Source organism: Montipora foliosa, chromosome 10 (genome assembly GCF_036669935.1).
Source record: "Montipora foliosa isolate CH-2021 chromosome 10, ASM3666993v2, whole genome shotgun sequence".
NCBI classification, from domain to species: Eukaryota; Metazoa; Cnidaria; class Anthozoa; order Scleractinia; family Acroporidae; genus Montipora; species Montipora foliosa.
This window is the reverse complement of record NC_090878.1, coordinates 17,537,466-17,554,413: the sequence shown is the minus strand read 5'-3', so window position 1 is coordinate 17,554,413 and position 16,948 is coordinate 17,537,466. Positions and strand designations below refer to the sequence as shown.

At 39.7% G+C, this 16,948-nt stretch overlaps 1 protein-coding gene across 2 annotated transcripts in view; it reads right to left on the bottom strand.

The window, feature by feature from the left end:
• Nucleotides 1-16,948, bottom strand: part of LOC137973261 (tolloid-like protein 1) — a 35,317-nt gene continuing 18,369 nt past the window's right edge. The window contains exons 7-10 of one of the 2 annotated variants that reach the window (XM_068820036.1): nt 13,530-13,620; nt 12,105-12,182; nt 416-1,327; nt 1-266 (exon numbers count right to left, since the gene is read on the bottom strand). In XM_068820036.1, coding sequence (XP_068676137.1) covers nt 1,267-1,327; nt 12,105-12,182; nt 13,530-13,620 — 230 coding nt within the window. In that variant the 3' untranslated portion in view covers nt 1-266; nt 416-1,266. Of the gene's footprint in view, nt 267-415; nt 1,328-11,976; nt 12,183-13,529; nt 13,621-16,948 lie in introns of those variants that run through there. The other variant, XM_068820035.1, reaches the window with a different exon arrangement.

Sequence of the window (16,948 nt, the reverse complement as noted above, 5' to 3'; positions counted from 1 at the left end):
CGTTATCTCTTCCTTTGAGGAAATTTAATCTTTAATTCTGATAATCCCTTTTTCTTCCAAGGGTAATACTTTAAATATTAAAGAAACGAAACAACAACTTATAATTCGCACAAAAAAAGTGGATATTATAAATTTAAAGTCATGACACCTTTGAGTTAGCTATGACGAAACACTGAGAAGTGAAAGTCAACCCGCATGACAAAATTTGGCTAAATTTATACTTAGGTTATAAATAATCTAGAAAAATTAATTGACGATAAACAAGGCTGTTGCCTAACAGGAGCCCGGTAGCCTGGGGCTCCCAAAGAATAGCTCTGGGCTCCTTAATTTTTCACACAACACCTTTCACTTCATATGTTGGGCTCCTAAGTTCTCAGAGTTTAGCTCTGAGGGCCCCTTTAAAATTTTCTTAGGCAGCAGCCTTGATAAATATTATGCAAAATAAATGCAGGGTTGACACGGTTCTTAAAGTGTTTTCACTCACGTGATCAGCAACCTTGTTTTTCCACCGAAACAAAAGAACACGTTTGCATGATAACAGAGCTCAATTCTCGGAGGATTAGTTGGGTACATCAACATGGCCGCCATTCCTTTGCGTAGGGACACCAACATGGCCGCTGTGACGTCACGTAAAAGCACTCTATTAGGGGGCTGTGTCGCGAAATTTATAATTAGCCAAATCCAGTGTGACTGGAAGTCATATTGAACGAAGCTTAGAATAAACCAGCAAATATAAAAGAAGGCCCCTAGGGATGGGCAAACTTTAAGAAGATTAAAATGGGTTGCAATTGGGGTTTTTGAAACTGTCGAGGCTAACAGTTTTTCAAAGTTTATCTCCCTTCTTTGTCACTTAAACTGTGTATTCTCTAGAGACATTTCTTGGAGTTGGGTCGTTTAAAAGTAATCTTTGGGTGAATGTGACAGAAATTAAGAAAGAATAAATGGCAAAACTACACAAAATCAACTGTCCTTCCGTGACACAGCTCCCTTAACTGGTTGCAGTCATTATTTTTTGAAAAAAAAAAAAAAAAAAAAAAAAAAAACGCTAACTCAAAATGCTTTAATAGATGATATGGCCGGAAGCCAACTACAATTGACAACACTGTATATAAACACGATAATTTTTAAATCTACAAAAGCTTGTGGGGTCGTGTATTTAAGAATTAAACTGACCTGTTCCACAGCAAAACATATTTACAAATCAAATATATTATGTGTGTCCTTGCTTCCACTTCTGCACTAATTTATTTTACGTACCACACGTAACTACTGTATAATTTTCCATGACTTTCCATGACCGACAATTAAATTCCATGACTTTCCAGGCCTGGAAACTGAAATACTTCGATTCCATGACTTTCCAGGTTTTCCATGACCCGTACGAACCCTGCTATATTGAAAACTACCAAGAATATGAGATGTTTTTTAAACTGAAGCAGTCTCTTCTATGTCGAGCTGCACACTTTTGTCCTGTAATTAAGAGAAATGGAGGAGGGAGGCTTGGGGGAGACAAACTTTCTCTCTCCTTTTTTTCCCCAAGCCTTTCTCAACTAATTCTCTTGACTGTGTGACACGACACGATGGGCCTGAAAAGCACGCAGCTCGACTGATTTTGATGGAATTGTAAACAATCTAGAGCTTCTAAAAAAATATTCTCCTGAATTTATAATTTCCGAAAAAAAGTTATTACCTGCTTTCCCAACATATGGGAATGTGCAGAACATCAGATAATAAAGAGCTTTAGATTCTAGTACGAGAACGACTACGAGTACGAGATTTTCTCATAAGACAACAGTGAACGCGTGCAAACCAGCGTCATTTTGGCGGGAAAAACGTGATGCCGTCGTCATTTTAGTACGAGGTTTTGCAAATATATCGCTGTATCAAAACAAGTCCAACAACACGGTAGCAGTTTTGGCATTTTTTGATGAGCAAAAAGGCTCAGTTGCCAGCAACCTATACTGCTAACAAAACTGAGTAACCTATATAGTCAGGGAGCAGAAACCGAAAAGTAAGAGTTTCGTTCAACCATCGCCACAGAAAATGTTTGACGCCTGATTCTTATAGAGAAAGACCTCCTGATCAAGGCCTGGTAGTTCGTAAAGTTGAATTGTGGTATAGGTTTCAAGTTAAGGGGATGTTGTTTCTTGCCCACCTCACGGCTCAGCATGGAAACGAGGCTACACACTCAAACACAGTTTACATCGCTATTTCTTGGTGAAAATCAACGAAATCAGCCATTTAAGCTAGATTCACTAAATGCACATTTGCTTCATTTGGAGGTTATTAAGTATGTCACGTGATTGGTGACGTGATTTTAAACGTGACCAGTAACAAATGTGTGACTGTTAACAAACGTGCGTTCGCCGTTGTTTGGAAGAACAGCCTCGCAAAAACAAAACATGTATCCCTTCTTTATTAAATTAATTTTCTTTTGCTCTTTCTATCGTCTTACATCTGCCTTCCTTGTTATTGCATGTCTGCATTCTTCTGCTTTTCCTATCACGGCATCTTCATCAACGAGGCGCTCTTCCCCATCTCCAGCTTGGCTTGGGTACCATCTAATGAAAGCGTCCCACATCAAACGAAAAAGAGCCTCCATCGCTAGCTTGTGAGCTCGAGTTCCTCTGTTGTAAGACCTTCCCCTTCATTACCGCTGAGGCCGTCCCTGCTGCATATACACCAGACTCAATAAGGAGGTCTTCCAATCCGGAACTGCAAAACTTCTTACCAAGCAGCGAGAGGAAATTGAGAGCTATGTGGAATCCCCCAAGCCGAATGACAGTGTCTGAAAACTCCTCCGGAAACTTCATCTGAATTTGTTTTGCCTTTGCGTAGATAGAAAGGTCGAAGGTGATGACGGTGTCGACCTGTCCCAGGTTAGTACACATCTTCTGGGCGTGTTTCATTACTGTGTAAACTGTACTGAATTCGGTGGAGGAGCCTTCGATCATAGGACAGTATCCAATTTTGCTCGCACAAGGAAGTTCAGGATCGAGTTGAATCCACTCCAGCTCGGAACTGGTTGCTCTTCCTGCGCCCAATGCCCGTCTTCAATAAACTTGCTGGCATCATACGAAGGAGAGTCCAAGTGTCGTCTATGTTAGTTGCTCCAGAGAGAACACCACCCTGACCCTTGAGCCATTCTTTGTCAACGGTACCCGTATATTGAGTAACTTTAGGGTCGTGTTCTATTGGGATCAACCGTTTCAACCGCAACCGGTTTCGGTTGAAGTGGTTGAGATTTCCCAATAGAACACTTTTCCAACCGTTTTCGGTTGAAAAGCGGTAACTCCTGGGAATAGTTATTACCAGACCTCGCAGCGTTGACAAGTTGAGACCCGAAAGCAACACGGCAGGAGCCCGCGGCCGACTTTAAATGGCCCGCGTAAACGACAGCGGTTGCTGCCAACGCTTTTCAACCGTTTCAACCTAGTTTGATGCCGGTTGAAAAAGTTGATCAACCAAACCAACCAAAAACGGTTTTTTTCCCAATAGAACACGAAAAAAACCAACCAACCCAACCAACTAAAAACGGTTGATCCCAATAGAACACGACCTAGGTCTTCGTCCATATGCTGAACATTCTTGCAACTCATAGACACTTCCACCTCTCTTCAGGCTACGACGTCTCTCCGTATGATTCCCAGCTATGGTAGGCGGTGGTTCAGGACAAAAGGCCCTTCTAGGCTGGTAGACAACCATGGTTGTGGCATGGGTAGTATTTTTGCGATCTATCGTTTCCTCCTTTAAATCGTTGTTATCGGCAGCAAATTGCACAAAAGACCCCGGAGAGATGTTTGATGGGATAACTGTTCCATAGGTTTCTACTTTGGCCAATACTTCCGTTGCTTGACTTGTATCAAATGCTTGCAACTCATCGTATTACGAACTGTGCCCCATTCTATTTAAAAGGCAAACTAACAGCTTGGATCCAGTCAGGTGACAAACCGCCATTGCAAGTCCTATTTGCTTCGGGAGCTTCATGCGAGCTTCTGATGCGCAGTGAATGATATCTTGGGAAATACTAATAATGCGCCTCTCGTCCTCTATTTTGACACAGGGACACGGGTGGTCAAAGTCGTCTACTCCAGACTAATCGGATGTAATCATCAAACGAACTTGCCTGTACAGACTGGGAGGAATTATTCTTCTTGATGACTCGACGGACACATCGTCCACGTTAAGGGGTCTTAATGTGATGCACACTGCACTTACGTATTTCCTCCTTTATCCGCCGAGCTGTGTTTACAATCTGCTGAGCGGCTTTAAACGAAAAATTGCTTACGGATCTGGCATTTTGTGCAGCTGAAGCATTTAGCACGTCTTGCAGAGATATTATCCTCGAATAAATAACCTCAGGCTTACTCCTGTCGGGAGGAACACGATCTCTTCTCCAAAGTGCTTTTGAAGTCGAAGTTTTAGGTGCTGTTTGCTATAACGTTCGGCCTTGATTCCCTTGTGCTCCAGGAGTTCGCGATATTTCGACAAAAGCGATGACATATCGTATGCCTTTCCTTGGTAAATACCTTCACTAATTTCGGCTGCCATCTCTTTGAATGCTCTATCATAAGATGCTTCTCCTTCTATTTCTTTAAAGCCCTTGTGCTTTAGATTGGATTTGCTAATATAGGAAGCGAAACACGTCTTATGATACTTTCCCTCAGCAGCTATTAGGTCGTTGTTGACTGAAATGAGAACATGCAGCATTCCTTCATCACCATGCTTCAAATGCACCAACATTATGCATCTCTCTGCATTTTTTATACGTCTTATTTCGACAAATAAAAAACTTAGACCAATCTATATGGACATTAGCTGACGACCTTGAAATCCTGCGTGTTTCCTCATTACCAGCTTCACTCTCCACTTTGCTTTCATGAATGCCAGTAGCATGCCGTATGTTGTGTTCACTGGTGTAGGACGAATAGCACGTTTGATGCCAAAAAACATCTCTTGTTTAGAAAATTGGGTGAGTCCTTGTGCAATCTATCATACACTTCGTCTTCACGAAGGTTGAGTGTTTGAATACAACACTCAACCTTCGTGAAGACCTGGCAAATAATGCATTTAACCAATTTTCGTCACTTTGGAGGAGACGTTATACTGAAACCAGAAGGGTTATCTTGCTCCTTACTAGCCATGGAAATCAATCTGAAAAATGCACCAATTCAGAAACATGACACATCCATCACAGTTGTCTTTTATGATATGAAAAGGCGTTCTAAATTTGTCAACGTACACATTTATACTTAATCAAAACAGTAATATTTTATTTATTTATTTATTTATTTATTCATTTATTTATTTTGCCACTTAAAAATTACAAAGCAATACAAAACAAAAACTAACTATAAAACTAGTTATCATTCCTAAAGAGAAAAGATACTTTAAAAGACCCGAAATTGTATAATAACGGCTAGAAGGATTTTTTTAATGGTCGAATGAAATCATGAATTAGATAAGAGTCATTGAGATTATTAATGCTTGTTTAAAACCCAAATTGTGGCAAATAGATAGACTAAAACCGAAACGAGTAACGGCATCATTTTTTATTTAGATGTAATTTGTTTGTTTGCCTCCAAGGGACTAGCCTCGTTTGCGTGCTAGATCTAGACTGATAAAAGTGATATACAGTAAACAGTTTTTATTCCCAAAGGCTTTTTTTTTTTTTTTTTTTTGATCGATAACTTTTTATTATGATTCACACTTCTTACAACACTGGTTCATCTACTTACACAACTTACAAAAATTACACAATTAACAACTACTAAAATCCATTATATTACCATCAAAACTATTTAACAATTGAATTGCGAACGCACTACTTACAATACAATGCACTTACAATTACAGGTGCTACTTACAATAATACAATTGCAATACTTACTCTACAAAAACAATATGATTACTTTTTAAACTTGCAATACCAATTTATACACTGCTTACAAAATAATACGATTACAGATCCTAATTATATTTATATTCTTACATTAAAAACAATGAGCAACAAAATAAAAGATACATGCATATTAAAAATAAATAACTTAATTAATTATATTGGAGTGAGTACCCATTTCTTTTCAAAGAAGTTGTTTTTGTTGATCTTTTTTTCAGTTTCATATTTAATCTTTAGTTTCGATTGCAGTCCTTGAATTTTAGGAAGTGTTTGGCTTCTTCTGCAGTCCCACAAAAATAATTTTCCAATTAATATGAAATAGTTTAATAAATTTGATAAAGGGCATTGTTTTGAAAGATGGATTGGCTGATTCGATAGAAGGTACCAGTACGATTCGAGATTAGTCCAGAACGTTTTGGAGTGTGGGCATTCATAGAAAAGGTGATATCAATTCTCAGGTTCATCATTACAAAAAGTACATGCATCATTAATTCTAAATCCAATTTTGCATAGTTTGCTGTTAGTGTAAAGAATAGAATTAATTACTTTGTATTGGAAAGCCTTAACATATGACTCAAGTGCAACCAAATGTGGTAACGAAAAGATTTCTTTAAATTGTTGGCTTGTGAAATTAAAATCACTCTTCAATTTACGGATAATATTAGGAGGTTGAGCTTTTCTTCAGACCAGAAGCAAATAATAATCTTTTGATTTTTTGTCTTTAATATCGAAAATTTTATTTCCAATTATAAGTGATGGGGATACGGTTAATCTATCTAGGCTGATTTCTTTTAAATGAGAAGGCACAGAATGACGAAGGCCCGCCCATTGCAGAAAATTGGTTTTGACATTTTTGTTTGAGTCCATTGTATTTAAGTTAAAAAGAAGATCGTGTATGTAAATAATTCCCGATTTAAAATAATTTTTATAGTACACTGGGTTATTGTCTATTCGAATCTCTTTATTATTCCAAACAATTATTTTCCAGTCACCTTCTGAAGCGAAAGATTCACGGAACTCCGACCACCATAACAAAAGTTCGTGGTAAAATTGAGAAGATATCATATAATCAGAAACTTCATAATTACAATTTAGAAAAAACCGACCTCCTACGGGCTCTAATAGATGAAGTAAATACGTCTTCCACGTTGCGTTTGAATCGTTAAATAGTCGTTTTAGCCAGGCCAACCTTAAAGATTTAACCATGCTTTCCAAATCTATCATTTTTAGACCACCTCTCTCATAATCGTTTATTACAGATACGCGAGTCACTTTATCTGTACCTTTCCATAAAAACTTGAATAACAATTGATTCAGTTTATTCACAATTTCCTTTGGTGTAGGGAGTAGCGAACATACGTAAACGAATTTTGGGATCAAAAAAGATTTAATTATTGTCACTTTACCGTAAATAGAAAGGCCCCTAGAGGACCAAATATTAATAAGTTTTTTAATACTATCCAGCCTTTCAATAAAGTTCTTTTCCTTTAATAGTTTCTGATCATATGTGAAATATACCCCCAGAGCTTTAATCGGGATTTTAGGCCACTTAATACCAAAATGTTCTTCTTTACTTTCTTTCAATGATCCTATCCACATACCCTCAGTTTTTGAACAATTAATCTTAAGACCGGAAATGCATCGAAACCGGTCCAGTAGTTACTTAAACCCTAATACTTTGGCTGAGTTAGTATCTGCTAATATCGCTGTGGTGTCGTCTGCATACTGTAAAAGTTTCGTTTCTTGCTCATCTCCGATATAAATTCCTTTGATGTCCGAATTCTGTCTAATGGCGATAGCCAGTGTTTCCACAGCTATTACGAACAGATATGGAGACAACGGGTCTCCCTGCCGAACTCCTCGTTCCAGCGTAAAGAAATTTGATGTCCTGCCGTTATTCAAGATACAGCTTTGTATATTTTTGTAGAATACTTTAACCCAATGAAGGAAATCTGAACCAAAATTGAATGCCTCTAAGCATTTAAAAAGAAATTCCCATTCACCACTGTCGAATGCCTTTTGAAAATCAATGAATAACATTAAACCGGGAATGTTTTCTTTCACTGTAAAGTCCATAACATCATAAATAGATCGTATAGTTTCGCCTATAAACCGATCTTTTACGTATCCTGTTTGATTTGGATGAATAATATCGGGCAAGACATTTTTAATTCTCGATGCAATTGCTTTCGTCATTATTTTGGTGTCTGCATTAACGAGGGAGATTGGACGCCAATTTTCTAAAAGTGAGCGACCTTTCCCTTTCTTTTCAATTAGTGTAATGATTGCTTGTTTTTGAGAACTAGACATCTCACCTTTTTCAAAGGATTCATTAATGCAGTTCATAAAGCTATCGCTAATTACTGACCAAAATGTCTTATAAAATTCAATAGGAATGCCGTCATTACCAGGAGTTTTATTACTGTCAAAGCTATCTAGGAGACGCAAACATTCTTCTGCTGAAATATTTCCTTCACAAAATTTTTTCTGGTCTTCAGAAAGTGCGGGTATATTTAAATCGTTTAGGAAAGAATCAATTTTAAATGCAAGATCTGGATCAGTAGTACTGCTTTTATACAAGTTTTTGTAGAACCTTTCTTGCTCCTTTAATATACAAAATTGATCTGTTTTTATTACTCCGCTTATGTGAAGATAAGACGATAAGACGATAAGACGATAGAAAGAGCAAAAGAAAGTTAATTTAATAAAGAAGGGATACATGTTTTGTTTTTGCGAGGCTGTTCTTCCAAACAACGGCGAACGCACGTTTGTTAACAGTCACACATTTGTTACATGTCACGTTTAAAATCACGTGACTAATCACGTGACATATATAATAACCTCCAAATGAAGCAAATGGTAGAAATAGGGGGCTCTACAATATGACCAAGGCAATAGTACTAGTAGGGGAACGGAAAAGACAGGAAGTAGGCGTGAGAAACAAGCAAGGAGAGCTTAAGACAGAAGCGCGAGAAAAACTGCAGAAATGGGTAGAGCACTTTAGTGAAATATTAAACAGAGATGACCCAACCAATCCAGTTGAAGAGTATAGTAGAGAAGAAACAGGCGAGATCGAGGAAATTGACCTTGGAAGATGGAGGGTACAAGAGGTTAAGAACGCATGAAGTGGGTCCGGACTTACTAAGAGCTGACATGGAAGGCACGGCAAGTAGACTGGCTAAATGTTATAATAGGCTCTGGGAGGTTGAGAGCTGGCCGAAGGTATGGAAGAAGGGACTTATTGTTAAGATATTCAAGAAAGGTGACTTGCGCGATTGTAACAACTGGAGAGGGGTGACTTTACTACCCATCATTAGTAAGGTATTCTGTAGGATGATGCTAGAGAGGATTAGGATAGGTGTAGACAAGAAGCTTCGAAAGGAACAGGCTGGGTTCAGAGTAAAGAGAAGCACAACTGAACAGATCTTTGTATTGAGACACATCTTAGAGCAGGCAAATGAGTGGAGGGTAGGCCTATACATACACTTTGTGGACTTTGAAAAAGCCTTTGATTCGATACACAGAGAAAGCTTATGGAATATCTTGGGGAGTTATGGCATACCAAGCAAGATGGTGAGAGTGATTGCAGGCGTTTATGAGGGCTTCGAGTGCGCAGTCATTGATGGAAGTGAAACGTCAGACTGGTTCAAGATCAAGTCCGGTGTTAAGCAGGGATGTGTGATGTCAGGATCCTTGTTCTTACTGGCCCTGGATTGGATCATGAAAAGGACAACAGCAGATAAGAGAAGAGGGATACGATGGAATTTCACAACAGTGCTGGAGGATTTAGAATTTGCAGACGACATCGCCTTGCTGTCATCCTAGTTAAATGACTTGCATGAGAAGACTGGGAGACTGACAGAGGAAGCAGCCAGAGTGGGCCTTAAACTAAATGCGAGAAAGTGTAAAACACTAAGGACGGAGTATGCCAGCAACAGGGAGAGGATTGCGGTGAATGGCGAGGAAGTGGAGGATGTTGGGGAGTTTCCATACCTGGGAGCTACCGTGGACAAAGAGGGTGGAGTAGAGACATTAGGAACAGGCTGCAGAAGACCCGTGGTGTGTTTCAGAGGCTAGGGAAGGTATGGGCAGCCAGAGGAATAGGAAGAGGAACCAAGACACGCCTATTCCAGACTTTAGTTCGACCAGTCCTGTTATATGGTTGCGAAACTTGGAAGATCACAAAGGCTGATGAACGAAGACTGAACAGTTTCCAGTGCCAATGCCTGAGACGGATACTGAGAATCAGATGGCAGCAAAGAATATCAAACAACAGAGTAGTGGAAATGGCAGAAATCAACAACATAAGCTGCGAGATAAGGCGGAGAAGGTGGAACTGGCTAGGGCACGTACTTAGGAGAGAAGATGAGAATGATTGTTTCACAGCTTTGGGATGGACGCCGGAGGGTCGAAGGGCGAGAGGGAGACCAAGGACCACTTGGAGAAGGACGGTCGAGAAGGAGAGAGACAAAGCGGGGTGGAAGAGTTGGAATGTGGCCAAGGCAGCGGCGCGAAACAGAGAGCATTGGGCAAAGAGCGTGACGGCCTTATGCGCCTACTGGTGCAAAGAGAAATGATGATGATGATGATGATGAAATGAAGCAAATGTGTATTTAGTGAATTTAGCTTAAATGGCTGATTTCGTTGATTTTCACCAAGAAATAGCGATGTAAACTGCGTTTGAGTGTGTAGCCTCATTTCCATGCTGAGCCGTGAGGTGGGCAAGAAAACATCCCCTTAACACGAAACCTATACCACAATTCAACTTTACGAACTACCTGGCCTTGATCAGGAGGTCTTTCTCTATAAGAATCAGGCGTCAAGCATTTTCTGTGGCGATGGTTGAACGAAACCCTTATGTTTCGGTTTCTGCTCCCAGACTAATACTGCTAACAAAGAGTAAGATTAAGCGTACGGGTTATAAATTTCCTTAGTATTTTCGCTAAAAACGGGCAGTCAAAACTCGAACTCGTTCTCGTCCTCGTCCCAGAATCTAAAGCTCTCTAATATATAATCAACAACAGCACACCTACACCCATTCGTTCATCAATACAAAACAATACATACTTAATTGACCACTCCCCATAGGGGCTTTTCAGGGACAATGAAACACAACGAAACTACAGAACAGAACAATAACAACAACTTTTAAGAATCCCAACTGGCTGGAGGCAAACCAGTTGGCTATTTACAAGTGTAGCTGGGAAGTTGAAACAGGAACTACCAGGATCAAATTCAACACCTGGGGGCCGTTTCTCGAAAGTCCCGAAACTTTACGGGCCATTTTCGGGTGTCACAATTACCTTTGTAACTCAAGAACGGAGAGCATTTAATTCGTCAAACTTCACAGTTATTTTTCTTTTTGTTACCTTGAAAACATGTTAAAAGATCGGCTTTCCAAAACAAGCGGTTGTCAATTTCACAGGTGGCTTTTCGGGCCCGAAAAGTTTTCGGGACTTTCGAGAAACGGGCCCCTGGTCAGACCGAGATATCCAGATCCCAAGGCAATCGCCCAAACCACTGGGTCACACTGCCTCCTAACGCTCGATCAATCTACTAATTATTATTGATGATTTTTGCCATTTTTAGAAGAAAAATTGCCACTGCAATCAGAAATTATGCATGCTATCAATATTAGTGGGGTGCATTATGCAATGGGCCTTATTCGTGTGGCGGCCATATTGGCCATAGACAATAGATGTCATGAAAAACCTTAAATAACAATGACCACAACCAGGTTTTCTGAGCCCGCGAGACTAAGCACCCCCAGCAAACCATTGTTTTAACGAAAACCGCTGGTCAGCAACCTGGTTCTGGTCATTGCTGTCTAAGGTCTTCCTAGATGTCATACCCTGAGCCTCGAGTTGAAATGTTTGGGAACGAGTTTCGGTGGGGCAAAACAAAAGTTTTTCATTCCCTCGGGATTCAGCACGGTTGCCGTGTGGTTAAGGCCCATTTGCGGCTACGCGGCTACTTTGTTACGCGCAAACGCGCCTACGTGGCTACACGGTTTAGTTCAAACAATGCCAAAAAATCCTCAGGGTATACCTCGTTCTCAACTATAAGGCGTCAAAAAAGGCGAGGCATCCCATAGCGATGATCGCTACTGATCCATGCTAGAGATAGAAGAACAATGGAAACTTACATAGCCGCGTAGCCACATTTAGAATTTGCACGATAACAGCATATTTGATCCGTCACTCACTCATCTGACAACTTAGCAGCCATGTATTCGGGAACAAGGACGCTTGGTTTCGAGTGTCTGGGAATTCTGGAATTTTTCCTAAAAAATGCAACAATAATAATAATAATAATAATTATTATTATTATTATTACAAACGATTCAAGGACTACTTTCTTCATGCCTCAGTTGATCCCAGCATTTTGTATACCACAAAATTCACCCAGGTGTTAGCAGTGGTTTCAGTAACAACAGACATCCGACAAAAAGCATGGGCTACTTCACTCAGAGAAGTCGGTTACTTCCCCCCCCCCCCCCCCTAAATTGAAGCAACAAAAAACAAATTCTGTTAAAACCTAAGTTTTGAAATTATTATGACAATGGCAACAGTCAGTTTCTCTACCTACCCGGAAGCCATCTTCAAAGTAACCTTTATTGAAACCACTTGGTGTGAAAAGGGGCATTTCTTTTCATCGCTATCCCTTACAATGTTTTCCCGTCCGAGTAACTCCAAGAATGCGACTGTCAGCAGCACAAGTATGAGTGGACCTTTGGAATTCAAATGTTACTATTGACCCTGGGAATGTGTTCCAGGAAATCTTTTTTTCCTCTCCAACGACTCCACGAATTCAAGCGGTTTTCTTCACCATCCCTCACGGGATGTTTTCCTGCTCATTAACTCCAAGAATTCGACTGGTATGGCTTATACCCCTACTCATACAAACGTTTGTAAATTTGTCAAATTTCAACTTATATACATTTTCTCTACTGATATAACACCTAATACGCTGAAACTTTGCAGGCCGGGTTACTAAAGTAAAGGTGCTCTTTCTATTTCTGGTATCAGTTTTTCATTCAGTTCAATTTTAATTCATTTAAACGCGTTCCCACCATTTTGAAGAAGGGTCTCTTTGTTGATCATCATAAATCAAAATTAACACTGGGAATATATCCCAACCAATTCCAGCAATTCAACTGTCTGCACAGAAGTCTGAAAGAGCTTTAACAGTACCAAGCTTTTTTGTCACAGTATAGACGAACTCTTTGGATTCATCGATCGTGGCACCTTGGACTGCAGAGTTGCTTCTATAGTAGCCGATATATCTACAAGCATTAAATCACCCAATGATGTCATATGCCATACACAGAGATCATCACTCTGGAAACTCCATTGGATTCCCTACTCTTGAAAATTGTGTGGATTCTTCAATCTTCCAGCAGATTGTGAACAATGATGACGGGTTGTGGCATGGAACAACATCGTTTTTTGTTGCAGATGCCATTAAAAACGCAGCATCCAGTTGTTGAAAGTTAAATCGATGATCACCTGCGCAGTTGTATGGTGTTAGCCAGCTGAGGTCTACATACTTGTGTGATTTTCCCAGAGGGCTGAATTCATTCTTAAGATGGTACTTAGTTAATGCGAAGCTGCCAAACAAAGATTTTTACCTATAACAGCACCACCAGATTAAGAAGATGATAAGCGCAACAGCCACCACTGCCCCGATAGCAATTCCAGCAATTGCAGGTGTTGATAATTCTGCATGACAAAAGAGAAAATGACAACAGTTAGAAGTGAAAATAAAGTACAGTTATGAAAGCAAGGATCTTAAAGTGTAGCTGCCATTTTAGAACGTTTTTTGTACACAGGTTTCAAGACTCTGGATAATGAACGCTTGACTGTACGGTATCTAGACATTCAAATTAAAGACAACAATGACTTTTCTTGGCGTCCATAATTTTTTTTTGGAAATGTAAGTGCATGAAAGAATATGTGAAGGCCTGAACACAAAATTCAGTTAGTTCAGTAGTACCGCGCACTGGTGGCTCAGTTGGTTGAGCACCGGGCTGTCACGCGGGAGGTCGTGAGTTCAACTCCGGCCGGACCAACACTCAGGGTCTTTAAATAACTGAGGAGAAAGTGCTGTCTTTGTAATTACATCTGCAAATGGTTAGACTCTCTAGTCTTCTCGGATAAGGACGATAAACCGTAGGCCCCGTCTACAACCCTTCAATGTTCATAATCCTGTGGGACGTAAAAGAACCCACACACTTGTCGCAAAGAGTAGGGTATATAGTTCCCGATGTTGTGGTCTGTCTTCTGTGGTGTATCATGGTTGGGAGGGAAAATGCTCGGAGATATTAGCTACACCCAAGCTACTCTAAAGTCCGAGGGTAAATAACGATATATGATATGATATGCAGGCTTCTTTGTGATACTATTATTTTATGAACTAGTTTTGGGTCCATGAACGTAAACCCTCTGTAGCTGTCGTTTTCCTGACATTTTCAGCAAGTAAGGGTAGAGTACGAAAATAGGGAGCTTTGTTTGCAAATTCCACCTCATTTGTTTGAAATTCTTACTACAATCAATCATCTGAAACATCAGCATAAATCTTGAAAGTACACTGCCCTTTAAATAAAAAATTATACGTTTTACTTTTGTAGTGTAACGATTCGTTACATGAGATTTTACTGCCCCATCAGTAAAATACGGTTAATGGAACGTGACCGTACTAAAAGGGGCTATTCATGTTGCGATAGTTATCTTCGCGGTCGTTCAAGGTTTTGTTGTAAATAAAATGAGGACAAAGACTTTGTTTCTAGATCTCAGATTATAACGTACACCTGCATTGGCCAAATCTCTTAAAGCCTCATTCATTACTGCTACAGAGCACGTGTAATGCCTATCTGCTACACAGTAGAACCTGTGCAACTGGCTACTTTAATAGACAGAGTCCAGCTATAAAAGCCTCAGTTAGCCGTCCAAGGTTCACTTGGTATTTTGTCTTCTATAGTAAACCAACTAGTTGTTTGCAGTTTGTTAAAGTTTTTTCCCTGCCCCCCTCCCTTTGGAGGCGGGTTGGATATATAGCTTTGCCTTCATTAAAATCGGGTCACTCCTGCGTGGTGTGGTTAAGTCTGCGCAGCGACTTCCCCCAAGCTTGTTGGCTTGTTGGCCTTTGTACATTGCTCGCTAACCAATACTCTTGTCCGATCCAGCACGTGCTGTTTACTACTCAGCTCTTAGTGCTGGGGAGATAAGTGAGGTTGTTCTATGTCACGCAATCTGGAAGTCGCCATAGGCTAACCAGCCCAAAGGCAGTGTTCCCCTCAAAAAACGCCAATACATCTGTTGTCTCGTTCTATTACACTTTGCGTTACAGTAGATATAGGCATATTTTCATACCCTAAAAATTTTTCATCTGTTCGGATTTCCTTACTGAAAGTCTTGTGATCCGAAAATTATAGTGATCAAAACTTACCTTTTCGAAAATTTCAGCCAGAAAAAGGGTACCCGAAAATTCTAGGTGACCTTTTTAGGGTAAAAATCCGTTAAAAATGGGCAATTACACCATTTTTTAGATGTTCGAAAATCCTAGGAGAGCCAGGCAAGCAAGAGATTTTACAACAAATGTTCCCAAAAACTTTAGATCTCAAATCGTCTTCCGAACAAATATTTTCTGAAAATTGACGTTGGATGCCCCTGACAAATAATGATTACTGTAATTGCCTTATCATGGTTTACACTAATTTGCGAAACGAAACGAAACCAACCGAAATACAGTAAGAATCGACCTAAACATTCATTAAAGCTAACCTTAGGCCTAATTGGGCCTAAACAGACATTTTTAGGGCTAATGTTAGCATTGGTAAAACGGTTAAGGTTATACATGTACCAAAGGAAAATGTCGATCTGTTCGGCAAAAATAGCAATGTCACCAAAATGGCCGACCAAAATTACTATTTTGCGAAACGGATTGAAATTTTCCAGGCATGTACAGCCCTAATCGTTTACCAATGCTAACATTAGGCCTACAAACTTTTGTTTAAGCCTAATTAGGCCTAGGTTAGCTTTAATGAAAGCTTAGGATTATTTCTGTATCACTTCGCCTTGTTTTGTTTTACAAATTAGTGTAAGCCAATTTGAAGGTGATACTGGAAAGATACATGTGTCTTCTAGCATCTAGAGATAAAAGGGTCACTTTCTTGTGTGGGAAGATCTTTGTCTAGTTAAGACACAATAGCTTAGGTTAGGATTAAATTCCATCACACAGCTGACCTGTCCCCAGTTCACCAAGAGTAGATAATGGCACCTGTACCTGCCAGAATAATCATGACCCTGCTGAATTACCCAATGGATAGTGTTTTATTCAACAGATCACTCTCCCCTTACATTGTATCTCTAAACTCTAACAAACTGAAGTCTGGCGCAACTCTGAATAACAGACGTCTGGCACAACTCTGAACAACCGAAGTCTGGCGTATACATCACCAGATCCTGGTGAAAATCTTTTAAGGATTTTCAAGGACCTTCAAGAATCTTCATGAAGATCTTTGGAGATCCTGATAAAGATCTTTAAGATCCTAAAAGATCCTTGAGGATCCTCAAAGATCCTCATAGGATCTTTCAAGGATCCTAATAAAGTTCCTTTCAAGAGCACTATGAGGATCCTTTTAAGATGCTTGAAGGATTCTCATAGGATCTTTAAGGACTCTAACTAAGATCTTTTCGAGATCCCTCTGAAGAGCCTTAAACATCCTCAAACAATCCTAGAGGATCTTTCAAAGATCCTAGTAAGATCACTATAAGAATCCTTCAAAGATCCTTGAAAGATGCTAGTACGATCTTCAAGGATCTTTTCTGAAAGCCTTCTAAAAAAAATGTCAGCAGGATCTTTGCATGATCCTCACAAGATCCTTAAAATGGCTTTGACGATCTTAACAAGTAGTTTTGGAAAATGAAGATCTTGAAAAGACTTCTTAAAGATCCTTTAAAGAGCTTTATCTTCAAGGGTCTTTGGCTGGTCTTTAAAGATCTTTACAGATCCTCAAAGATCCTGTGAGGTTTTTCACCAGGGAAGCAT